Source organism: Spermophilus citellus, assembly GCF_964194105.1.
Source record: "Spermophilus citellus genome assembly, chromosome: 5".
Lineage (NCBI taxonomy): Eukaryota > Metazoa > Chordata > Mammalia > Rodentia > Sciuridae > Spermophilus > Spermophilus citellus.
The window spans coordinates 136326083-136353283 of record NC_138186.1 but is presented as its reverse complement, the minus strand read 5'-3'; the positions used below and the strand labels follow the sequence as shown (position 1 = coordinate 136353283).

General features: G+C 31.8%; 1 protein-coding gene across 1 annotated transcript in view; it reads right to left on the bottom strand.

The window, feature by feature from the left end:
* Positions 1-27201, bottom strand: part of LAMA2 (laminin subunit alpha 2) — a 576405-nt gene that overhangs the window by 325231 nt on the left and 223973 nt on the right. The window contains exons 9-10 of the mRNA XM_081295188.1: positions 16692-16791; positions 12381-12541 (exon numbers count right to left, since the gene is read on the bottom strand). Coding sequence (XP_081151314.1) covers positions 12381-12541; positions 16692-16791 — 261 coding nt within the window. The remainder of the gene's footprint in view (positions 1-12380; positions 12542-16691; positions 16792-27201) is intronic.

The following is a 27201-nucleotide window of genomic DNA, read 5'->3' as shown; positions in this document are numbered from 1 at the left end:
CTCTAATCCACTTTTCATTTACTCTCATTTGAAAGCAAATCATACCACTTTTCTGAGACTCAGATTGAGTTCAACAATTAGAAAATTTTAGACATTAGTTGCATTTTCTTTAGCTTCATTTTAGCCTAGTAACATGACCCTGAAAATATGATTAAATAATTGCATATTCAATTCAATTTGATAACCTGAAGCAACACATTAGGGAAGAAATTCGAAGTACCATAAATATGAGCAAGTCAAGGTCTCTGTCTTTAAAAGCCAGCATCTACTTAGGTAACAAGATAGACTCACAATCAACTCTAATGCAAGATGGAATGTGGTCACTGCATCTCAGAAGTGAACTAAATTATAGGTGTACCATAAGGAAGTACTAATTTCTGCTGCAAGCTTTAGGAGGTTTTACAGCAGGAGTGAAATTTCACATAAACTTTAAGTCTGGTTTATGAATTCAACTAGTTGGCAGGGATAGAACAAGAGACTCATGTTAGCAAAGATATTGGAAACAAGAATATCGTAATAGGTAGAAGGTTCATTCATTATTTATTCTTTCAAAACAAATACATCGAATAACTCCAATATGCTAGGAGCGTCACTTGCTTCTTGCAATCCAGGGTCTCTATCCTCAGTTTATAGATCCTAAAGGCAATCCTAATATACATTGACCTGACATTCCCCCTTAAGAACTAGTAAGTCATTTGTGACTGCTCAGCAGGAGATAAATCAATAGCACTATACTTGAGGGACTTAACATCAATAGCAGTGAGTAAAATGTCTAAGAAATGTGAGTCATTGAACAACAAAACCTTTCACTTTTTATGGTGCAATAATGGGTTACCTCAACAGGTTTAGGGTATGTAAACCCTGCATATAATGATGATTTTTATGTTATGGGAAGATAACCAATAAACCTTCATATGCCTGGGTCCTAGAGTCACAGCAGATACTTTATAAGGAGAATGCCTGGCTTTGGCCGGTTGGAGGCGCCAGGGCCATGCTGTACCAGTGTGAACTCTGGAGGTACTGAAGACTGGGTAGTTTAAGATTGGTAATATGGGCCATTATACATTATAACTGAGCCCCTGGTAAAAGTCCAGAACATCAAGACTCAGATGAACTTCCTTAATGAACAACAATTTCTCTGAGTAGTCACATACTTTTGCATGGAGAACTTAGCCTTCAGTGTGCTTCCACTGAGACAAGATAACTGAGAGTTTGTGCTTGCTTGGTCTCTCCCAAACTCTTCCCTATGCATCTTCTGTTTTTGGCAATTTTAATCTGCAACCTTTCAAGTAGTAAACTATAATATGAATATAACAGCTTTCTGAGCCCTGTGAATCCTCTTGACAAATCATTCAAACTGGGGTTGATCTTAGGGTCCCTGACACATCATGCTAGTGATGTAGGACATCTACATCTACAAAAACATGTCTCCAAGTGGTGATTTTGCCTTGTTCATTTTGAAAAATCTTTGAAGTGATGTATTTTAGGTCTTCACACTAATCCTTCTCTTTCTATACCCAATTCAATTCATTCCCCTCTATGAATGATTGTCATATTTTTACAGCATTTGCAAAAACCTTACATAAGATTTCATTGCATATTTATTTAATGGTACAATTTTAAAAATCTATACTCCCACTTTTTATTCCTGAGTCTATACCTTATATTTACTTTATAGTGAATAATAGTTTCTGCTAAATTGAATTTTATCTGAGGCCATCTCCATACTTTGAGTTCCTACATAATAAAAATGCAACTTAATTTTTTAATGATTAGAAAACCTAATTTAGGAGTATATTTATTGTAACAGATAGTCAGGTTTCAGCCAATCACAAACAGCTAAGCTTAAGCCAATTACAGGCTGCCAACTGATCAGTGTTCAAATAAGGCAAATGCCTAGAAGTAACCCATCAAGTTGCTTCTATACTCTCTCTCTCTCTCTCTCTCTCTCTCTCTCTCTCTCTCTCTCTCTCCCCCTCCCTCCCTCTAATATTTATTGACCACATAAGTGTGCAGAGTTCTCTGAATCTCTTCCAATTTTGAGTACTACCTGATTCCTGAACCATTCTTGCTCAAAGAAACTAAATTAAATTTATTTTGTCAAGAATTTTTATGTTTCTAATAAGATTGAGGTAGATTCATTATCCAAAATTGCTAGATTTTGATTTTTCTCAGGCTCTACTGCAAATACTGAAATATAACTAAATAATAAATATAATGCATATATGACCTGCTTATTTATCATTCCTCATGGCCTACTTAAAGGGCCGTTTGAAGTTGGTAGGAAGATGAAGAACTGGAGAAAATCTTTGGATTCACTAAACATATTCTTTCTAAACACATATCAACATAGATATCTGGAAAACTAATCTTATTAGGTTCTACTTCCTTTAACAAACTCCCTTGAAAGAGTGTATAGTTGACTGCATATCTAAATAATGTTCTACTTAGTGCTTCACAATTTTTCTTTTAAAAATAAGTCTTTTTTTTAAAAAGATGATGATTGCTAGAGAACATTATAGTGCAATAATAAATATTTATACAATAGAGAATAGCACAATTCAAAGACAGGAATATAGTGTTTTAAGACATTTGTGTACACCTTCATAGAGGCAAGGGTTTCCTACCTCCTCTATAATGTGTTTCACAATCTGTATATAATTAGCATCTTTATGCTATCAGTGTAATCTTAGCAGCCTAGATCCCAATTCTTTGTATTGGTCTTCAGGGGTACTATTGCTTTTTCAAAACTTGTATGATTTATCAACATTGTCATCTGTTACTCAGTCCCTGATTGCATTCCTGATTCATTCCCTTGAAGTTTCCTCTTGATATGAATGATTCAGGACTGATGTTATGATTTTTAGCTTGAGAGTGAACCATCTGCTTTAAGGGTGAGCTCTTTGTGCAATTGAATTTCTTTTGCTTTCCATATCAATTTATTAATAAACAACTCACACATTATTTCTCTTCTTGGTTTATTCTTTGTATGACTCATTCATTCATCAAACGACAGCTATTCTATGTGGTCTAATAGGTGATATCAGAGGAAAATAAAATTGCCTTCAAGAGAAAGCAATAGAGCAAAGGAACTAAGAGAAGTGCATAGATAACATTTCACAAGATATGCACTGACTGCTCTGAGAGGGGTTCAGAGAACATCCTAAGACACCACAGTCGTCTCTGCCCCTGAAGGAAAAGTGAGGCAGAAAAGCCACAGGGTTGAGCAAAGAAGATGTATCCCAAGATTTTCATGATAAGGTGAAAACAGGCTACTGTAGCACTATCTATTTTTTGGGGGGAGGGGTACCAGGGATTGAACTCAGTGGCACTCGACCACTGAGCCACACCCCCAGCCCTATTTGGTATTTTACTTGGAGACAAGGTCTCACTAAGCTGCTTAGTGCCTCACTTTTGCTGAGGCTGGCTTTGAACTTGTGATCCTTCTGCCTTAGCCTCCCAAACCCCTGGGATTACAGGAGTGTGCCACCATGCCCAGTTTGCAGCAAAATCTTCATTTACTGGAATGTCCCTAGCAGGAGGATCTATCAAAATCCATTTACTGAAATAAATGAATAAATAAACACAAAGAGTAAAAGCACTGTTTTAGTTATTTATTTACCCTTTATATTATAAGGTTGGCAGAGGCCATGGCTCAGTCCCTGAAGTCCAGGTGGGATCCTAACTATCTGATCAGGAGAGTGAGACGTTATAACTTCCAGTCTGGATGCTATTTTAATCATTATGAGATTTATCTTTCCTTTAACTACTATTCCATCACTTCTTTGTACTGATCAACTTTAAAAAGAGTTATTAACATAATTTAATACATTTAAAAATGTACTTTATTCTTTATTTAAACAAACTAGGCTCGACTCTATTAAACAAGCATTTCCACTGGGCAGCTCCTGTCATTTTGTTTTAATATTTTATCTATTTAGAATTCACTGCTGAGTCTTTCTGATGTACAGATTCAATAACAGTTTTCACACTGAAGCCTCTAAAATAGGGTAATTTCCAAATGCTCCAGATGTCTACTGTAGAGATTAATATTCCCAATATTCTACTTGTGTTATTTTTAGAGCATTATTCTAATTGATTATATTAAAAATTAAATATGAACCAATAATAATAAATTATTTTTCATTGTAAATAATCCAGATAACAAATATTTTTATTCTTATATATTGTGATAATAAAATGCCATTTTAATTGAGACCAGTTTTCTCAGTTTATTCAACCAATTTTTCATTATCATGTCCCTAAGGAAATCTGTTTAGTTATTCTTTTTTTTAATAATAATCCCTCATGAAATTTTAATACTATAGATACATTGTATGTACAGATGTATTTTGTGAATATGTTTGCCTTATACATAAAATGAATATATTTTCATCACCCAAGAACTAATTTTCATTACCTTAAGAGGAAACGGGTGCTTACAGACGCATATCTCAATTGAACATATTTACCAGACTATATAATTAAATATATTATGTCCTATCCTACAAAAATATTTATAGTGCTTTTCATTTTCTTTTCTTTTTTTTTTTTTTTTGGTTTTCTTTTCCCCTGGGGGGCGGGAAGCAGAAGGAGTGGGGGGGTGGGCACCTTACTAGCTTTTTTTAGTTTTGATTTCTTTAAATCAAATTCTGTTGAGCTAACATCAATTTCTTTTTGCCATAGTTTCCTCAGAATAGTGTCTCTCTGGAGAAATAGAGTCACAGTAATTTCCTGTATTCTGTATCAGGAAGCTGCCTGGTTATAAATGAGGTACAACTTCTGCAGTGCATGCTTATCTGTGGTTGTTAGCCAACTGGGAATTCTATTGACAAAGTTACCAAGAATATCTGCAGTGACATTTAAGGATTGTGTGTGTGTGTGTGTGTGTGTGTGTGTGTGTGTGTGTTTGTGTGTGTGTGTATGTGAGATAATTGCTTCAGGAATTTTGCAGTCGTACTTGGTTTTTTTGGGGGTATACAGTCAATTACAGGCTTTCTTCCATTATGGCCTTCATTCTAATGCATCCTAGTATTAAAAGAAGTTAACAAATGGAAGAATAATTGGCTAATTAGCAGTATTTGTTGAGTGTTTACTCTAAACACAGTGTTCTGAGGCTAGATGACAAATAGTTGATGGGTTAGGAATGAAGAAAACAAATGAAAATTAGTTTTTACTTTTCACAAGTTGAGTTTCAATATTACTGAAAAGACTCATAGTCATATAGCATTTAACATAATAAAAACATTTTATTCAGAAACTATTGCAATAGGGGAAGGGAGAGCTACATATAGAACTGAGCTTCATGCCTGATACAGCAAAGGCAAGTGGGGATTTATAGTCAAGGAGCAGAAAGGGTTAGTGGGTGGAAAACTATTGAGAGGAAACATCAAAAGTAGGTAGCATTCCTGTTAAATCAACCTAATAGGATTCTCGTTAAAGACAGGTCAAGGTACTTGGATATTAAGAGTAGGGAATTCTCTGTGCACTGATCTAGTAGGATTCTTGGTAAAAGTGGGCTAGGCATGAAAATAAGGCCTAAAGATGACATCTAATAAGAGGGCCCAGATACAAATTTCTGAATGCAGTCTTCATGTTAAAAAATTCATGTTTGCAATTTTAGATCCAGGATAAAACATATACATTGAAGGTCCTTTGAAGAAATGCCCAAGGTTCAAATCTAACATGTTAAATGACGTGACCATTCCTATATACAAATGAAAAAGAGGAGGAAAATTCAAAACCAATAAAAAAGTTAACATGCCATAAAAATCCTATTAGGGAAGGATAATTAAAACTTACCTGTACTTGTGAAAAGGAATAGAAACAACAACCAAAAAAAGTAATCCAGTAGGCATTTATGGTTATACTTTATGTTTGTACAGAACTTCAATGTTATAGTAGACTATGAAATGGAACTGACTATGAAATGGAACTGACTGTCAAACTTCACAATTTTTTAAAGATTTCTACTTTCTCATATAGAGTTGCTATGTTACCTTCTTGTTGTGTAATGATGGAGAAATTATATAGGACCCCTGTCATCCCCAGAGGTAAGACAGACATAAAATAGGATTGCAAATTGTGAAAAGATCATAAAGGGGGACAGTGTAAAAGTGATTGTGGCAGAGAATGATTTCTATTGATGTACCTGGGAGAGCTATGCTGAGAAAGTAAAGGTAAAGCTGAGCCTTGAAAAGCACATAGCTAAGCAAAGGAAGGGGAGAGCTGAGATTTCCCGAGCAGTCTGAATAAAGCTTGTAAGATTGCAGAGTTACAAAAGGCTTGGTGACCCAAGGAATTTGAGCTAGGCTGGAAGACAATGATTGAGGCTCAAGAACATCCTAGAGGAGTAAGTCAAGGCCAGATCACACAGTCCTGTGGGCTAAGAAGACTTAATGGAAAGTATAATAAAAAAAACCAAAGCAAAACAAGATGAAAATAACGTTTGATTTCTAGTCTTTCACTAAGTCTTTAATAAAAACAAAAGCCAATGTTCCTACATAGATCAAGGTCAGCTTATATTATTTATCACATTCTGCAATCCAAGTGACTTTGAATAAATAATATAGCACCAAACTAAAACAGAGCCAATTTCTAGCAGGTGGTACTTAAAATAAACAAACACCAGAGTCAGAGAGCATTTCTGTTCAGTAGATTCAGCTATCTAAGGTGGACTTGTAATTCAAAAAGACAGAAATTTCAATCATGTATAATAATGTATAAAAACTTGCAAATAATTTTGTCTCACATTATTTTTGCTTTTATAGTTGGAATATAATGAGGATAATGTTCCTTAATATTATTGTCTAAATAAGAGTACAAGAGAACCCCATACGTGTAAAAGCAATAGTGTGTTATAACTTTATGTAAATGATAATTTGATGTCATTTGTTTTCTTTATCTAAGGTTTCTGAAATTTATCAATGTTTTTACATATAGACGTATTTCATTCACTTTAACTGTTTCTTTTATAAGATTAAATGAACATTCAGTTGTTCATTCTTATCTGTAGGGGACTGATTACAAGATTCTACATGGATTCCAAAAATCTAGTGATGTTCAAATTCCTTACATAAACTCATGAAGCATTTGCATATAACCTATACACAACCTTCCATATATTATAAACCTGTGAATTACTTATAAATACTAATACAATGTAATGCAATATAAATAGTTATTATATTGTTTAGGGATAATTGTAAGAAAAAGTCTGTGCATATTCAGTATATTTTTTAAACAATATTTTCAATATGCAATTGTTTAAGTCTGAGGATGTGGAAACCTATGGATACAAAGGGTTATTTTACAACTTACTTTTGCTATATTACAACTTACTTTTTTACTATATTACAACTTACTTTTGCTATTTTTGGATATTTAGATTTTTTTTCTTTTTGTTATAGAAAATAGGTTTATGTTCAACATCATTTATATACTTATTTAAACATATAGTTAAGAATTTCATTAAGGGTAAATGTTTAAATGTGGAGTCCTGGATGACAGGGTTTTGTCATCTCAAAGATACTAGATAATGCCATATTGTTTTCTTAAATTATGCTAGTAATATACCTTAATATTCGCAATGGTAAACATTTCTATTTCCCCAGATTTTCACTGGTGTTTGGTATTATCAACTATCTCCACATTTATATTTTAGGTTATATTCTTCAATAATTTTTAAAAATTACTCCTATTTTTAAAACATTTCTAGGTATCACAAAGCTTATGTTGCTATTATAACTATTGTTATTACTGTGTAGAAAATGCTACAGTTTTTTATAGGCTGATTCGTGTATCCTGCAATGTAGTAAAAACCTTTGTGTTTAATACTCTTCTTACTAAAGCACATACATTATTTAGTATTTATTTCTATGAAGACAGATTAGTGGTGAATATTCACAAATTACCATATTCATCTCTAATTTTAGTATTTTTCTCTTTTTCTTGCTGGTAATTAGGTTTCTCTATGGGCCTTGCTGGTGGGTTGTTTTGTTTAATTTCATTAAATTAAGGATGTATGGTTTCTTTGTTGATTACTCTTTTATCCTTTGCTATTCCTTGAATACTGCTTCTTGAATATTGTTTCTACCCAATATCATCTGCTCTTTTCTCTGAAAATCCCTGCTAAAGTTAATATTGTTTCTACCCAATATCATCTGCTCTTTTCTGTGAAAATCCCTGCTAAAATTAGGTTGAACTTCATCTTTTCTTTTATTTCAATCATTTCTTTACCTTCCTATGCCACTTGGTAGGCAATTTCCTCTAGACTGTATTTTCTACTCTATCCAGTAGTACCTAATCTCTTGTTTAAATCACTGTTATAGTTTGGATATAGGGTATCACCCAATAGCTTCTAGGTTAATGCAGGAATGTTCAGAAGTAAAATGATTGGATTGTGAGAGCTATAACAGAATCAGTTTAACCTAATTTGAATGGACTGACTGGGTGGTACTTGGTAGGCTGGTGGGCTGTGGCTGGAAGGGGGTAGATCACTGGGGCCTTCCCTGGAAGGGTTCACCTCCACTGTGTCCTGATCCCCACTCTGCTCTCTCTCTCTCTGCTTCCTTGCTGCCAAGAACATCCCAGCATCCCTCCATCACACCCATCTGCCATGATGTTCTGCCTCACCTTGGGCCCAGAGAATGGAGTTCACCCACCATCACCTGACCCTCTGATACCAAAATAAATTTTGAGCCAAAATAAATGTTTTCTTCTCTAAGTTTTTCTTATGGCTATTTTAGTCTGAAAGGCTGACTAAAATATCTATTGACTGATTTTTTATTTCTAATGACTATATATATTTTAAATTTTCTTTTCTAAACCAGGTTATTCTTGTATTTTAACATAGGACCCTACTTTATATAATTTTTATAGTTCTTATTTTTTATTCTTTAATCTTCAGATCATATTTTAATGATGGTACATTTTAACATAGTTTTAGTTTTATGATTTATGAGACAAAAGGGATTACATGTTTTATGATTATATGATTTGTTTCACACTATGCTTTCTAGTTTTTAGTGTACAAATATTCTCATATTCATGGCTACCAATTTCCTTTTGTAGTTATTTTTCTCTTGTGCACTGTGCTGCTCTATAGTGAACTCATTTTTAGTTGTAGTTCTGTTTCTTTTTCCTATGGGAAAACCACTTGCTTGATTTATTGGAGAATTCAGTCATATAAGGGAGAATAAGATTGACTCCATTCCCCTGTGGCACTCCGGTTTGGAGATAGGCACTAATTTTTCACTACCCACAATCCCAAAGAAAAACTGCCTGTCTAGGTTTGCAGGAAGAGTTTTCTAGACCCCTTTTCAGTTTCAGAGATCATTAGCAGTATTCTTCCTTAAGTTTAATCAGCTGCATTTTCCCTCAATCTTACTGTCCAGTCCTTTGTATTAAATACCCAAACTTTAGTTACCATCTTATAACCAAGACTAGCCTCACACCTACTACTTCACTCAGTGTTGAGTTTTGCTTGAATTTATGCTCAACTTCAATTTCCTTCCTTGGTCTGATGCCTGGAAAATTCCCTTTCTTTAATGAATCAAAGTGTTTTAAAATCCATTTGCTATGTTATGGAGCATATCTAGGTGTTTAAAATAGCAGAAATGTGAAAGGTGTCTTCCACATAAACTCAGTGTGGCATTTAAAGCATCAGTCATTTAAAATTAACACTAGAAAAAAATTTAGTCTCAAGACTTCATAAAGAAGCATTTCAATAAAACATCTTCATACTTGAGATATTTCTTTCTAATGAAATTACAAAAAAAATTCTCATTATCTTATAGTATAAGGAAATAGGTATGCATGTGCTTAATAGTTAATGTTCATGTTGAAGATGATACTTATGGAGATTATTTTACATGTAATTTTCATTCTATTTATAAGTAAATACTTATTTAATATTACTAAATTTGATATCAATAGTATATGCACATGAATACACACACATATTCTTCCTATTCAGTCAAAAATCTATAATTTATATGAATTTATGTCTCAAATATTTTGCTTCTTAAATAGCTTTTTGGTCCATGCTGCTTTAATGATCAGTTGACACACTGTGACAAACCATGTTTTCATGAAACAGAAGGAAATATCACTTTTCTCTCTACATTAGTACGTATTCCTTTCAGTATTGAAATTGTATGTGTGATTTGCTGAAATATTTAGCTTTTATTATTCTTGTAAAGAAGAAGCAATAGGGTCTCAATTACAGTATGTTGTGATAGAATTCATTATAATATATTGTGATATAATTATTATGATATATATTTGTGATCTGAATTGCTAGAACAAATAGTCTGTGATCTTTATGTAGAGATTTTGTGAAACTTGTTTTCTACACGTTTTTATTTCCCCCAAATTGTTTTTAAGAACAGAGAGTCTACTATTTAAAATATCATCTGGCTGAAAGACATTTCTTTTAATGATGCTATTTACTTAATTTTTCAATCTCTTTTATGATTTCTTAATTGCTATTTATCGTGCATTTTAATTGTCTGCACAGAGCTTCAAGTGTCTTCGTGGGAGGCATTTTTCTTATTAGGATGGTAATCACTTCTCAGTACAACATTAAGTCAGGCAGAGAGCTGGCACATGGAGCCCAAGGAGCTTTCCTTGGGAGCTCTGCAAACACTGCAGCTCCCTTATTCTAGCCTTTCTGAGTGTATTTCCCAAGGAAAATTAACAAAATGAGGTCTACCTCCCTCACTTTTGTGATTCTTTCCTTGAGCACACCATCAAACCATCAGTCTATAAATGGTAGGTGTATGAAATGCTTCCTGTATTCTATAGATTCAGGACATTTCTCTTCGATTTTAAGCCTAGCCTTACCTGTCATTTATTTGCGCAAGTGGTAAAGGTTAGAGATTTCTATGGAGTTTGGGGAAAAGAAAATAAAACACACACAAAATTCATTTCAGTACATATCAGCGAAGAAGCACTAAAAGCCTGTAAAATTGCAACCCCCGCCCCCGCCCCCCCCCCAAAAAAAAAGCATTCAGGATGGACAGGGGAAATGTCCTTAAGCAAGTAATCACTCATAGACTGCTATCCAACCTTGGTCTATGAGAGCAATTTTTCATTTTAGATAACATTGGAGTAAAATGTATTGAATCTAGAAAATTTACTATCTTCCAGTACATGATAACTTTTTACCATGGCCTCATGGACTTCTGCTTCCTTATGTAGACAGCAAGTTGGCCAAGTGTTCCAAGTTCAATAGCCCAAGATTGGCAACTAAATAGCCCCTGATAAAATAGATGCATTCTATGCAACCATTATAATTTTTAGCTTTATATTTTAGATATGCTTTTTTCAAAATATATATATTTAGCATTAAATGAATATTTGCTACTAATATTAATATTAAAACTAATATTTTCAACAACTCACTGTCTACTTCTTATAATGTTGTCATGGCTTAATGTTGGTATTCACACATACAAGGATATACATCTATCAGCCATAACCATGTAATATTTAAAACTTTCTAGAAAAGACTAATAAACTAGTAAGGCTAGTAAGCCTCCATCTATGATTTTAAAAAAATGAAAAAAGTAGTAATTTTTATTTTTGTATCATTATGGCATACTAACTTTTTCAAAGAATTGTTCACTCTCTTAGCTACTGTAGCTATACACTGATCAGAACATTATGGAGCTGATTATTATAGATAATGTAAATATGTCTTATTTTAGATTTGAGCATGCCACACTGTTCCTTCTATGTGTGTAAGCTGCAGGTGTAATGCATCCCTCTGAGTGTACATGATGAGCTATTAGCTGAGCATGTACAATAAATAAAATTTCATTTCTAAAAGTAGTCTTAGGAGAAAATATTGAGTCTTTAATCAATTCCACTAGGTCTTCTTATACTTTTGGTAATTAAACCAAACAATTGAATATGGTGAGAATATTAAGACCTATCTAGGTTCAAAATTCAGAGGATTATTTAAAAATCCAGAATGAAACCCTTGACAGAATTTTTAAGTATTACATTCGAAGAAACAGATTTGAATATATTGTGGTTTTAAAGAATTGTTGTATCTAGTGCTGTGTATTTTTCAATTAACAGAGAATAAGGGCAATGGGGGAAGCCTTTTGGTTATAAAATGACACAGTCTGTTAAGGTGACTTATCTTCTGTATATTTGTAGTTTTTAGATAAATGACAGATGACTTATAAATATCTTGCTGCAGTGAACCTGTTAAGCATTTAAGGACACTTATAAAAGTACTACATATAGAATAGATGGTGGATATTATCAGGAGAAGTTGTTACAATTGCTTAATGCCAGCAGACATAACCGAGGAGCCAAAGAAAATCACCTGTCTTGACCGTGGAACATTACTAGAATAATCTATGTACCTTGCAGTTGCAGGGACCAAAACAAGGATCCTCATTTGTGCTCCCTGAGCCACTGCAGTTACAGGGTTTGCAGTCTGGGTAACCCATGTAGCCCCTGGCACACCGATCACAGCTCACTCCTCCAAAGCCAGTTTTGCAATGACAGGATCCAGGTGCCAGACCTAAGGAAAGAGGTACCACATATTTTAAAAACAAATACATAATTTGGTCCCAAAGCTTTCTTATAGTAATCTTTAGAAGATGATTTTGACACAAACATTAGATTCTTGCTGTCCATCAATAGTTATAGCTATTGGGTACCAAATTCAAAAGTAAGTTTGCTACATTTATGATAATCTGCAACTTCTAAAAATATCATTCAAGAGATTAAGGATGAAAAAAGATAGGTGAACTTTCAAACTACTACATAAACCATCCACCAAGGCTACAGTAAAATTATAACAATAATCAGAAAATAACAATTTCCACATAATCTTAGGTAATGAGACTATACTGGGAAGAATAAGTATTAACTTGTGCATCCTGATAGATCAAAAAACCTACCCCATCACACTAACACAAGATGGGCAAAGGCCTTGAGAATGAAGATATGGTACTTAAGACAACAATTCAGGAGTGATGGTCTAAAGACAATGTCACGGTCATGTTACTGAAGAAAAGACTGAAAGTATTCATGGAAATAGATATTTTGGACATACAAATAAATAGAAGAGGGATATAAATGCAGCTTAAAATTCTGTTTTTATTTTTTATACAGAGAAAAATAAAATATAAATTTTATCTCCACAAATGCTCTTAGAATCTTCTTCAGTAATACCATCAGTGATATTGCCTGTCCTTCATGTCTTTGGTTAGAAAAATATAAAAAATGTCCAACAAATATATACAGGTAATAGACCTTCAAAATTCAGAAAAGTTAAGAGCAAATTAATAAAATATAATCCATGCAAAAAAAAAGAGGGGAGGAAGAAAGCAACAATAACAATAATAAAAATCCTAGGTCCTATATAAGTTAAGAAGTCATATCAGAGAATCTCATACAAATTCAAAGCTTCTGAAAGGACAACCCCACACAAGCATGAACATACATATATCACAACACCAACACACACATACAACACATACTTATAAAACATTTTAGAAAATGAAACTCCAATGATGAGCAGTGAGTAGAAAAAGCAAACTGCAGAATCAGACTCAGGTAACAATGGCACTACTAATATATACAGAATATGAAGTAATCATATTTAATATGTTTTAAGAGATAGTATTAATATCAGTGAAACAAAAGAAATCATTCAGAAACAAAATATAGATGGAAACTTTCTTTATAAAATTACCAAAATCATTTGCAGATAGATTAATCAATTAGGTATTATAAAAGGAAATCATAAATGAAGGAAATAAATACATTCATCTAATTTGGGGATATAATATCTCTAAAATTATAAAGGGTAGGAAGAAACTCAGTTTAGAAAAACATTTAAAATATAATAATCTCACATAGTGTCATTATTATAGCTAAAGACGATTATCTGAACTCTGAGAGCTGATTATATAAAGATTATTTAAGTACTGTATGTTAGAAATTCTTATGAACACCAGTGAGACACAGATATTGTTTATAACAAATAGGACATATTATTATAATATAATAATGTCACATAGTGCCAGGATTATAGCTAAAGACAATTATCTGAATTCTGAGAGCTGATTATACAAAAATTATTTAAGTAATATATGTTAGAAATTCTTATAAACACCAGTGAGACACAGAAATTGTTTATAACAAATAGGACCTATTATTATTTTTAATATTTAAAGGGCTTTTAAAAATCTTAAGACTACCTTACACTGGCAGAAAACAAAGAAAACAGATAATTCACAAAAGAAACATTTATATGTTATTAGTAATCAAATTAATGCCAAAAAGGCAGTGGAATATATTTTCTTTTACTGTTTAGTGACACAATTTGGTAAAGTAGTTCAAACCATTAGACTACATCTTGGACTCTTTCCTAAAGAGATTATGAAATCAGACCAAGCCTGAAGGTAAAATGTATTACAAGAGTGTGGCCAATTTTACAACTCGGGTCTGTATTGAATAATATGCATCTGATATTAATGCCAATGATGATAATAATGCCAATCTTGATTATGCTTATATTTTTAAATTATAATAATTAATTACTAATCTAAAGCCACAAATATAACTTGGTAAAATCTTTGAAAAGATAAGTATGTAATTGCCACACCTGGCAAGGCACAGTGTAAGGATGATACTTTTCTGATCTGTCATTGTAGGACCTCAAGATAGAGTCAAAATTTAAAAGGTTATAAAATATTTAAGCTTTCTATTTATCATGATGAAGATATTTAGAAGAAATATATATTAAAAAGGTAAGGATAGTGGATAAAAGGTAGGTGTTATGAATAACACATTTCATTGCATTTCAATATGGAATCAATATGCAATATGTTATATTGACAAAATGCTTGAATGGATATTGTTTAGATACTGGAAGTAATTTATAGGAACTGAATAGAAGAAAAACTCAATATAGTTAAATTTGGAAAGAAGACCGGAGGTAAGGAGACCAACAAGGATACTATTGCCTGTTATTTTATTCCCTTCCTTTTAAATCATGCACCACATATTCTTTCAATTGAAAAATAGTTATATACAATGGTATTCATTAAATAATTGGTTATAATACACAAAAATTGGAAATAATAATGTCTACATTAAATTCAGTGGGTAATTGTTGTATAACCATATTCTAATGTATTATTTAGGTGCTGAAAACAGATTTTAGAGAAGGTTTTGGTGATAATAAGAAAACTCATATGTAAAGTAAAAAGAAGCATTATAAAAAATCTCTATACATTATGACAAAACCATGCAAAATGTTAATAGTAGTATCTCTACTGAATTACCACTGCATTGTAGTTATTTTCTTACATTTTTACATAACTTTTTCAACAATGATATACTTATTAAAAGGAGACAGAGGATAAATGATATTGCTGAAAATAACATTGTGATTTTGTTGTTACTGAAACAAAAAAGAAAAGAAAAAGGAAAGGGGTCTTAAAATGAAAAGTGACCTCAGTAATCATTATTAAAATATTAAAACACATTAGCTTTTAATCTTTGAAGATTTAAGACTGCATATAATGCTCAAATTGCTAAGCAAGTCTGCAGTTTTATAAAGAAAGCAGGCAGGCTGAACTATACCAGAGAAACACTGCCAGTCTTTCTACTCTAAAGTCATTAGAGGGGAAAAAACCCCTATATTGTAGCCATGATTTATTTTAGTCTTTCCAAAGAAGACAAGAATTCACTCTCTGAGATATAAAGAAATGGCTCCAGATACATTTTATGAATTTCCTACTTAAACTTGGCAAATGACTGCCCTAGAAGTAGCTCCCAAGCGTTTTATACTCAGAAGTTAGGTTGGGATTTGATTCCTTGATGTTTGGAGTTCATTGTGGATTTTATTTCCCAAAGTATTTGGCTTAAGTGAACATCAGCCTCTTTGCCTTTAACTCATGACTACTATCTTTTATAGCTCTTTATGTACACTTCTTGCTTTCCGTATTATTGCTTCCATTTCACTATATGCTCTTCCCTGTTTTCTTTGCATTGTAGCATACACACCCTTCAGTGAATGCTGCCATTTTACACTAGCAGCCACAGAGGCTACAAAACTGTCTAATAAATAATGAGACACACAAAATAATGTAGAGACATCACAGACTTGTGATTGAGTCACAGTCTCTTCCTGTTTCTCTACACATGCACACATACACACACACATTCACACAGTCACACACACAAAGAGTCATGCACTGCATGTTATTTTGGTCAAGGAAAGACCACATATACTATTGATGTCGTGGTTTCATAGCATTATACTGCCTGGTAAAGTTTTAGTTTGTACAAGTACATTCTAGAACATTTATACGACAACAAAATCACCTAATGACAAGTTTCTCAGAATTTATGCCATTTTTAAGAGACACATAACTCTGCAAGTGTGTCTATATCTGTGTGTATGTGTATTTGTCCATATATAATAAATATATAAACAAATGACTAAACTCTTCTTGCTTTTAAGAGATTATAATTTCACATAAAACTAATTTTCGACACAACAAAATCTGGTCCCTGCAGGGAAAAACTGGTACATTGATAAATTGAAGGATGCGCATCATGTGAGTGGAATTCACTGTGAGTTGTTCTGAAAATGCTGGAGGCTGGCCTTCCCTGTGACTTCCTAAGGGGCAGTGGCTCTCTGCGGCTCTCACCTCGGCGAGCGTATTTCTCATCCTTGACACAGACTTCAGTCAGGGAACCCATGGGATCACAATGACAAGGCTGGCATGGTCTTGGATAATTTGGTGATACCTAATAAAAATATTAAAATATTTTTCATCACATGTAATAAAAACACCAATATTTTCCATTTCAGCCATTTTTAAGGACAAATTGGTTTTAATAATACAAAATAAATTATTTTGAGAAAAGTTACAAGAAATGAACTTTAGTACACATGCTATTTCTAAAATCAAGTTCTTCTAACTCTATCCATAGAGAAGAAGATTACAATAAACTTATTTGTTACCTACATTCAGCAGTTAAATATAATCTCTTTTAATCCTTTGTTGAATTTTGTAGAGAAAATCCCTGATAAAGAGACTTTAAAAACTATGCATTTAAGGATGCACCTCTTTTGTCACCACAGTATTGTCAACATAACAGAGAAAAATAACAATGATATTTATTGGGAATATTCTAATATATATTTGATAATGAGGCCTTCCTGACTGTTAGGCTGTGTAACCTGAGAGGAAACAATGTGACCTGGGTCATTAGGAAAACTTCAGATTATATCCCAGTGTGACCACTTACTGGCTGTGAAGCTGTGTGTGATTTATTTACTTTCTTGTAATATAAGGGTAATAAAAACAACTACAGTGATGTTACATAAATCAAAATTAAAAGGAATAATATATAAAAATCTCATAAGAATCTGGCATGTATTAAATGATTAATGTAACTACTAACTTTTCCTGTTAGAATATTTTAATGAAATAAACCTAGACTACATTCATATACTATATATGAAACATTTGTTTTCCAGATGGAATACTAAAAGAATAAAAATACCTAAATTAGTTGTCCAGAAAATACTGAAATGCTACTAAATATATATATAGCTATGTAAACATTTTCCACCAATAAAATATGCCTTTCATATATATTTATAATTAAACTTAATTTATTAGTGAAAACTCATTTGCTAATATAAATCAGAATGTTAAAATCACAGTTGCTTACTCATGTGATTGAATATGAATCAGTTAAGATCACAGAGCAGTTCCAAAATCATCATTTGCTTTAGACTCATTCATTCTTTTCCCATTTTGAAGTAAGAACTACATAGCTAATATAAGAGTCATGGTCTCTACCTGAAATGAGCTTACAGGGGTTACAAATGTGAAAGACTTGGGTTGAAGAAAATATACACAGTGATAAAAACGACAAACAAACAGAACCTTATTGAGAAAAAGAAAAAGTATACCCCTATAACAGAATAAACTTAAATAATATTTTCCAAAAAAAGGGACATTTAAAGTGGAGTTGGATATATGAATACATGAGTAAATAATTTGAAAGAGGGCTTTCTATCCAGAAGAACTATCAGGGCACTAAAACAAAACAAAACAAAGCACACCCTCAGTAACATATTACAAAAAAATTTTATTGAATAAAATTTAGACTCATAAATATGGTTTATGATCTTAATGATGAGCTTTAGTAAACTAAGCCCTTTTAATTCATTATCATGTCTTGTGATAATTGGAAGAATATAAGTGAATCAGATTGTTCAGCAAAACTTCTAATTTATGAGATTCTATAAACATATCTACTTTACCTTGATTTTTAATTTTATTAAAATAATAATTTTGATTAATAAATGGCTCTTTAAGTAAATATTATTTTATATGTATTTAATATACAAAATATATGAATATATAAATAAATGTACATTGTTTAGTCAATAAATCTAAAATCAAATTTAAGATAATTTTAAGATGATCATAGAAATAAATTACTTGTAAGTTTCAATACATAAAATTTTATTTCTACCCAAATATTAAGTGCTTGTAAAATATGTGTTTTTTAAAAATTTAGTTTAGCATAAGTATTTTTATAAGTATCAAAGTACCAAATGCTAGGGGCAGATTCATTACTTGACTTTTAATAAAAATTTTATCAACCTTGTAGTTACAATTATGGCAGTGTCTTACATGGGGCAACACATCAACAGAGGACAAGCTTGAATCTTGAGGATGTGTAAGAACAATTAAAAACAGGCAGAAACTAGAAGAATTTGATGTTTTAAGGGGAAAAAAATTGTTCTGAAGAAGATCCATATTAACAGAGGTACAGAACCAAAATCTATATATTATTATCCCACAAATGCTTAACTAATCCATTATTAAAGATGCTTCAAGAAAATGCCAAGGAATTCAGTAAAAAGCAATGACCAGAAAGCTGAATAACCTGAGCAATTTTCAGGTGCAGCATATCATAAAATAATCAGAAGTTGGAGTTTAAATCAACATGGTTAGATGAACACCTTGAGATTCCATCAAACTGACCAAACAAAGGGTAAAAACAAGTCTTACAATTTCCAGGTGTTATTTGATGCACTGACTACCAACTAGGATACAACTGAAAATCTTCAGAGGAAGGTAACAAAATCTAGAGTCTTTACATTGTGTTATCCAAAATGTCCTATGAAAATAAAATTATTAGTTCTAAAAAGAAACAAAGAAAAATGTGATCATTGCTTAAGAAAAAGAAGTCAATAAAAGTAAACCTTGAGGTGACTCAGGTATTTAAATTGACATACAAAGAAGTCAATACAGGTACTGCAAATATATCCAACATAAAATAAATGACATTCACAATGAGTGAATGCATAGAGTATTTTAGTAGAGAAATAGAAACTATAAGAAACTTGAGAACTCCAGATAGCTGAAAATCAAATGTCTCAGTTTTAAAATTTACTGGATATACTTAATTCCAGTTAGAAATGGCAGAAAGAAAAGTGGCAATTTAATGGCATAACATCAGATATATTAAATTATCAAATCTAGAGAACAGGAAAAGATACATTTTTTAAGAAATTAGCATCAGTGACCTATAGGATATAACCAAGTAAGCTAAATGTATATAGATGGAGTCCTAGAAGTAAAGGAGAAAGAATGAGTCTTTATTTTTTAAAGAACTAATGGCCTAAAATGTACTAAATTGGAAATAATTAAAAAATTAAAATATTTTTTTTTAATTTCAATAAGCTCAGTAAACCAAGCAAGATAAGCTCAAAGAAATCCAAACATGAACACATCCCTGTCTAAGATTGAAAAATTTTTGCTATAAGGAGACAGACAGCAATATGTAGATTTTGTAAGCCATTTAAGGTCTTTGTTTCTCCTCTTCTTCCCATCATCCTTTTACTGATCCTTCCTCTTATACCAACAAACATTTATAAATGTAAATTATTTGCTTGCAGGCCATACACCAATAGGCTATGGGCCAGATTTGGTCTACAGGCCAAGTTTTTTTTTTTAAATACATGTTAAAACCATTGAAAGAGAAATATAAAAAAGAACATCTTGAAATCAGCTAGTGAATTAAGGATGCATTATATATAGAAGAATAAATATACAAAGGATGATTACATTCTCATAAAAAAACAATTCAGAAAAGGTATTACATTAAAGTTCTAAAAAAAACCCCATTTCTATAACTATTATGGAAGTAAAGACATTTTCAGATATCTTTAAGTAAAATATCTTAAAAGATAATTTATAACTAGTAGTTCTGTAGAAGAAGTTACTCAGGCAAAGGGCAAATTGACAGGGTAGAATTGAAGGTTATTATAAATGGCACATGTATATATATGTTCATGTGTGTGTGAATGTGTGGATGTATATATGTGTGTGTATATGTATACACACATATAAATATGTACATATGTATATAAATATACACATGCATTTCAACTGTAGACTGTGATGTGTGTCAGTGTATGTATGTACGTATGTATGTATGTGTGTGTATGTGTGTGCATATATTTGTAAACTTCTTTTTTCTTCATTTCTTTTTTTAAAACACGAATTGAAACAAAAATTACAACATTGTACTGTGGGGCTTACAAGCAATAAAGGAAAATAAAAGCCCAAAAGAGAGGCATAGATTGAACTATGCTATTGCAGTTCTCCTAACTGTATGTGAAGTATCATATTAGTTACTCTGATAAGATAGTGATAATTTTAGAATGTATGTATTGCAATCACTAAAGCATGAACTTATAAAAAGATAATACACAAGGATATAGCTAAAAAGATGACAGAAGAAATAAAGTGGAATAGTGAAAAGTAGTTGTGTATAACACAAAAGACAACAGGAAAAAATGTAGGCTAAGAAGTTTCTGAGGAAAAAAACACATAGCAAAACCTATCCATAATGGTCACTATGTTGTATACATGGACTAAACAACTTAAAAAGTGCAATTTCCAAGATAAAAACACTCATCTATATTATTATTTATAAGTGATCTACTATTTTTTTATTAGCAGAAACTCACTTTTTATTGATTCTTTTTAGTTATACAGCGATCTACTTTTAAATTCAGATACCAATAGGTTGAAAGTAAAAAAAAGTAAAAACATATAAATGCAGAGTAAGCATAAGAAAGCTGTTTTAGCTTTTTTAATTGGAGACAAAGTTGATTTTATGACCAAAAGTTTCACCTGAGATTAAGTAGACATCTTCATAATTATTAAAATGTCTACTTATAAGATATAAAATGTAAAGATATAAAAATTTTGTAATGTGACCGCACCTAATTACAGTACTTCAAATACATGGAGAAATAGTAAAAAAAAATGAAATGCAAGAATCCATAATCATAAATTGGATCGATCTATATGTGCAGAAGTAAAAAAATGTTAGGACAAACTATCTCAGGTACACATAGTCATTTACCAAGAGACCATGCACTGAGCCACAAATAAGTGTCAATAAACTTCTAGAGTTTGGCATCTTAATGACTACATTATCAGACAATATGATATTCAGTGTAGAACACAATAAATATATGATTTATTGAGAAAGACTACATATTTGGAAATCAAACAACTAACATCCAAATACTTGGAAATTAAATTTAAAAAATCATGAGAATTAGAAATTATTTTAAATAAATAGTAATGGATATAAAGCATTTCTGAAATTATGGGAAGCAGCTAAAAGTACTTACTAGAAGAAAATTTATATATAAATATGTGTATTATAATAGAAAAAAGGCTTCAAAATAATCTGTTTCCTTGTTGTTAGGTAGTAAGATAATAAAAAATTGAAAACTAAAACACGTTAGAGGAATATTGTAAGTATTGTAAAAATAGAAATCAATAAATATAGAAAAAGGTAAAAAAAAATTTGAAAACATTTAGAAAACTGATAAACTCCTACCAAAACTGATCAGTAAAAAAAAGAGAAAAATAAAATTCAAACTTTTAGGAATTAAGGAAGTGGTGTCAGTATACATACTCTACAATTTAAGAAGAATAAAGGGGTATTAAAGAAAAATATTTTATTACAAAATTTGACAACTTATCTAAATTAAACTAATCCTTGGAAAACGTTAATGTATCGAAACTGATCCATGGAAAAAATACAAAGTGTATATAGTCTTATACCAATAAAAATTAATTTCATTACCACATGTTTTTCTACAAAGAAAACAAAAAGCTTAGATAGTTTTAGTAGGAAATTCTGTTCTAAAAATATAAGAAACATTTAAAAACAATTAATACCACTTCCTTAATTCCAATTAATTTCAATCTTACATGAGTAATTTTTGAAATCATAGAATAAGGAAACATTTTCAAATTCATTTTTTGAGACCATTGTATGCCAATTCAAAAACTGACAAAGGCATTACAAAAGAATTAAACTTTAGAATGATATGCCTTATACAAAAATATAAAAATCCTTAATTAGTAAAATCATCTAATAAATAAAGATTACATTTCATAATCAGGTGGTATTTAACCCATAAATGCAAAGTTGGTTCAATATTTTAAAAATCAATGCAAATTTACCACATTAACATATAAGAAGAAAACAATTAGATTTATTTCAGTGGATACAGAAAAGCATCTGATAAAATTGAATAAATTTTCTTTAATTTATTTCTTTAGCATTCTGTAGTTTTCATTGCAGAGGTCTTTCATCTCTTTCATTAAGTTGATTCCCAAGTATTTTATTTATTTTTTTGAGGCTATTTTAAATGGAGTGCTTTTCTTTCAGAGGATTTGTCACTAGTACAGAAATGCCTTTGATTTATTGGTGTTAATTTTATATCTTGCTACCTTGCTGATTTCCTTTATTAGTTCTAGAAGTTTTCTGGTGGAATTTTTGGATCCTCTAGGTACAATATCACGTCATCAACAAACAGTGATAATTTGAGTTCTTCTTTTTCTGTCCATATCCCTTTAATTTCTTTCGTCTAATTGCACTGGCTAGAGTTTCAAGAACTATGATAAATAGAAGTGGTGAAAGAGGGCCTCCCTGCTTTGTTCCAGTTTTAGGAGGAATGTTTTCAATTTTTCTCCATTTAGAGTGATGTTGGCCTGGGGATTAGCATAGATAGTTTTTACAATGTTCAGACATGTTCCTGATATCGCAAGTTTTTTAGTGTTTAGAAGATGGAAAGATCTCCCGTGTTCTTGGATAGGCAGAATTAATACTGTCAAAATGACCATACTACCAAAAGCACTATAGAGATTTAATGCAATTCCAATCAAAATCCCAGTGACATTCCTCATAGAAATAGAAAAAGCAATCATTAAATTCATCTGGGAAAATAAGAGACCCAGAAGAACCAAAGCAATCTTTAGCAAGAAAAATGAAGCAGGTGGCATCACTATACAAGACCTTAAACTATACTATAGAGTAATAGTAACAAAAAATGGCACAGTATTTGCACCAAAATAAACTTGTAAACCAATGGTACAGAATAGAAGACACAGAGACAAATTAATATAATTATAGTTATCTCATATTAGACAAAGGTGCCAAAAACATATATTGGAGAAAAGATAGCCTCTTCAACAAATGGTGCTGGGAAAACTAGAAATCCATATGCAATAGAATGAAATTAAACCCCTATCCCTCACCATAAACAAAACTCAACTCAAAGTGGATCATGGACCAGGAACTAAACCAGAGACTCTGTTTCTAATAGAAGAAAAAGTAGGACCTAATCTCTATCATGTGGAATTAGGCCCTGACTTCCTTAATAAGATTCATATAGCACAAGAAATAAAATCAAGAATCAATAAATGGAATGAATTAAAACTAAAAAGCTTCTTCTCAGGAAAAGAAACATCAGTGAAGTAAAGAGAGAGCCTACAGAATGGGAGCAAATTGTTACCACATACACATCAGATAGAGCACTAATCTCCAGAATATATAAAGAACTCAAAAATCTTAACAGCAAGAAAACAAATAACCCAATCAATAAATGGGTCAAAGAACTGAACAGACACTTTGCAGAAGAGGATATACAATCAATCAAAAATATATGAAAAAATGTTCAACATTTCTAGCAATTAGAGGAATGCAAATTAAAACTACTCAAAGATTTCATCTCATTCCAGTCAGAATGGAAGCTATTAAGAATACAAACAACAGTAAGTGTTGGCAAGGATATGGGGAAAAAGCACACTCATACATTGCTGGTTGGACTGCAAATTGGTACAGACAATATGGAAAGCACTATGGAGATTCCTTGGAAAACTTGGAATGGAACCAGCATTTCACACAGCTATCCCACTCCTTCCTTGGTTTATACACAAAAGACTTAAAAACATCATACTACAGGGACACAGCCACATCAATGTTTATAGCAGCCAAATTTACAGTAGCAAAATTGTGAAACCAATTTAGATAGCCTTCAGTAGATGAATGTATAAAGAAATTATGGTATATTACTCAGCATTAAAAGAAAATACAATCATGTCATTTGCAGATAAATGGATAGAGTTGGAGAATATTATGCTAAGTGAAGTAAGCCAATCCCAAAAAACCAAATGCTGAATGTTTTCTCTGAAATGAGGATGCTGACCCATGCTGAGGATTGTGGGGGGGGGATGGGAGGAATGGAGGAAATTTAGATAGGGCAAAGGGGAAGGCAGGGAAGGAAAGGGGGCATGTGGGTAGGAAAGATGGTGGAATGAGATGGACATCATTACCCTGAGTACATGTATGAAGATGCAAATGGTATGACTCTACTTTGTGTACAACTAGAGACATGAAAAATGGTGCCCTATATGTGTAATAGGAATTGAAATGCATTCTGCTGTCATATATAACAAATTAGAATAAATATTCTTAAAAGAATGGCAAAACAAGAAAGAAAGTAGGAAAGAATAAAAGCCTTTACCAGGTTAAAAAAATTCAGTAACTCTTTATTATAGAAACTCTGCTTGTAATAATGAGTTATATAATTTTCCTAATTTTTTTTCCAGCAGATTCATCTTTGGAATGAATAGGAACAGGAATGATTTATGGGTGTTGCTTTTATAGTATCCTGCTACTTTGATAAATTAATTTATGAGTTCTAGAAATCTTTTGGTGGTGTTTCTCAGATCTTCTAAATATAGGATCTTATCATTGGGAAACAGATTATTTGAGATTTACTTTTCCTATTTGTATTCTTTAATTTACTTTTCCTGCCTTATATTTTGACAAGATTTTCATAGACTATATTGAATAAAATTGATAAAAGTGGGCATCTTTGACTTATTCCTATTTTTAGAGAAAATGTTTTTAGTTTTTCATCATTCAGAATAATGTTGGCCTTAGGTTTGTCATATATAACCTTTACAATGTTGACATATGTTTCTTGTATCCCTAGCTTTCTTAGTGATTTAAACATGAATGGGTATTATACTTTGTCAAATGCTTTCTCTGTGGCTATTGAGATCATCATGTGATTCTTGTCTTCAGTCTATTTATTTAGAAGATTTCATTTATTGGTTTATGTATGCTGAACCAACTTTGAATCCCTAGGATGAATCCAACTTGATTATGGTATACTACCTTTTTGATGTGTATTTCTATGCAGTTGGCCAATATTTTATACCAAACCTCAAATTATACTACAGAGCTACAGTAACAAAAACAGCATGATACTAGCATCAATGGAATAGAATAGAACACACAGAGAAAACTCCACATAAATACAGTTACCACATATTAGATGAAGGTGCCAAAAATATATGTTGGAGAAAAGATAGCTTCTTTAACAAATGGTGCTGGGAAAACTGGAAATCTATAAGTATTAGAATGAAATTTAACCCATATTGCTCATCCTGCACAAAACTCAACTCAAAGTGGATCAGAGACCTAGGAATTAGACCAGAACTCCTGCACATGCTAGAAGAAAACGTAGGCCTAACACTCCAACATGTCAGCTCAGGAACTTACTTTTTTTTTTTTTTAAATAAGACTCCTAAAGCAAAGAAGTAAAATTGAAAATCAATAAATGAATGGCATCAAATTAAAAAGCTTTCTCATAGCAAAGGAAACCATCAAGGAGCAGGAAGAGAGAATCTACAGAATGGGACAAAATCTTTATCACCTGCTCCTCAGACAGAGTACTAATAACTAGGATATACAAAGAGCACAAAAACTTAGCACCAAAAAAAAATACCCAATCAATAAATGAGCAAAGGAACTAAATAGATACTTCTCATAAGAAAATATACAAAGGATCAACAAATATATGACAAAATATTCAACATTTCTAGCAATTAGAGAAATGCATATTAAAACTACACTGAAATTTAATCTCACTCCAATCATTCTGACTCCAGTCAGAATGTAAATTTTCAATGATACAAGTAACAAAAAATGCTGGGAAGGATGTGGGGAAAATGATACAGTTATACAAACCACTCTGAAGCAGTAAGTAGATTCCTCAGAAAACTGGGAATGGAACCACGATATGACCCAGCTAACTCATTCCTTGATACATGTCCAAAGGATTTAAAATGAACATGCTACAGTGATGAAACCACATCAATGTTTATAGCAGCATAATTCACAATAGCTAAGCTATGGAACAAACCTAGATGCCCCTCAATAGATGAATGGTTAAAGAAAATGTGATGCATATATTAAAATGTACACACACAATGGAGTGTTACTCAGATATAAAGAAGAATGTCTTTACGGCACTTGTTGGTAAATGGATGGAACTGGAGACTATCATGTTAAGTGAAATAAGCCAGTCCAAAAAAAAAAAAAAAAGAAAAAAAAGAACCAAAGTTGAAAGTTTTCTCTGATATGCAGAAGCTAATCCAAAATTAGAAGGGGTGGTTTAAAAAAGAACAGAAGTAAGATCATAGGAGTAGACAAAGGGCAATGATAGAAATGGAGGAAGGATGGGATAGGGAATATCAGTGGTATGAAACTGACTTAACTTTTCTATGTACATATGTGAATATAACATAGTGAATTTCACTATTATGTACATCCATATGACACTAACTTTAAAAAAAAGAAAACTACGTGAAAAAAAAATAAAAATTTGAATAGAGTTTTCTGTGGGCGAGTATTGACTGGAATGAGGTACAATAAAATTTTCTAGGGCTATTCAAATGTCTTATATCCTTAAAGATTTATATCAGCTTCAATGATGAAAAGTTCTGGTCACCTTTTAAAATTTGA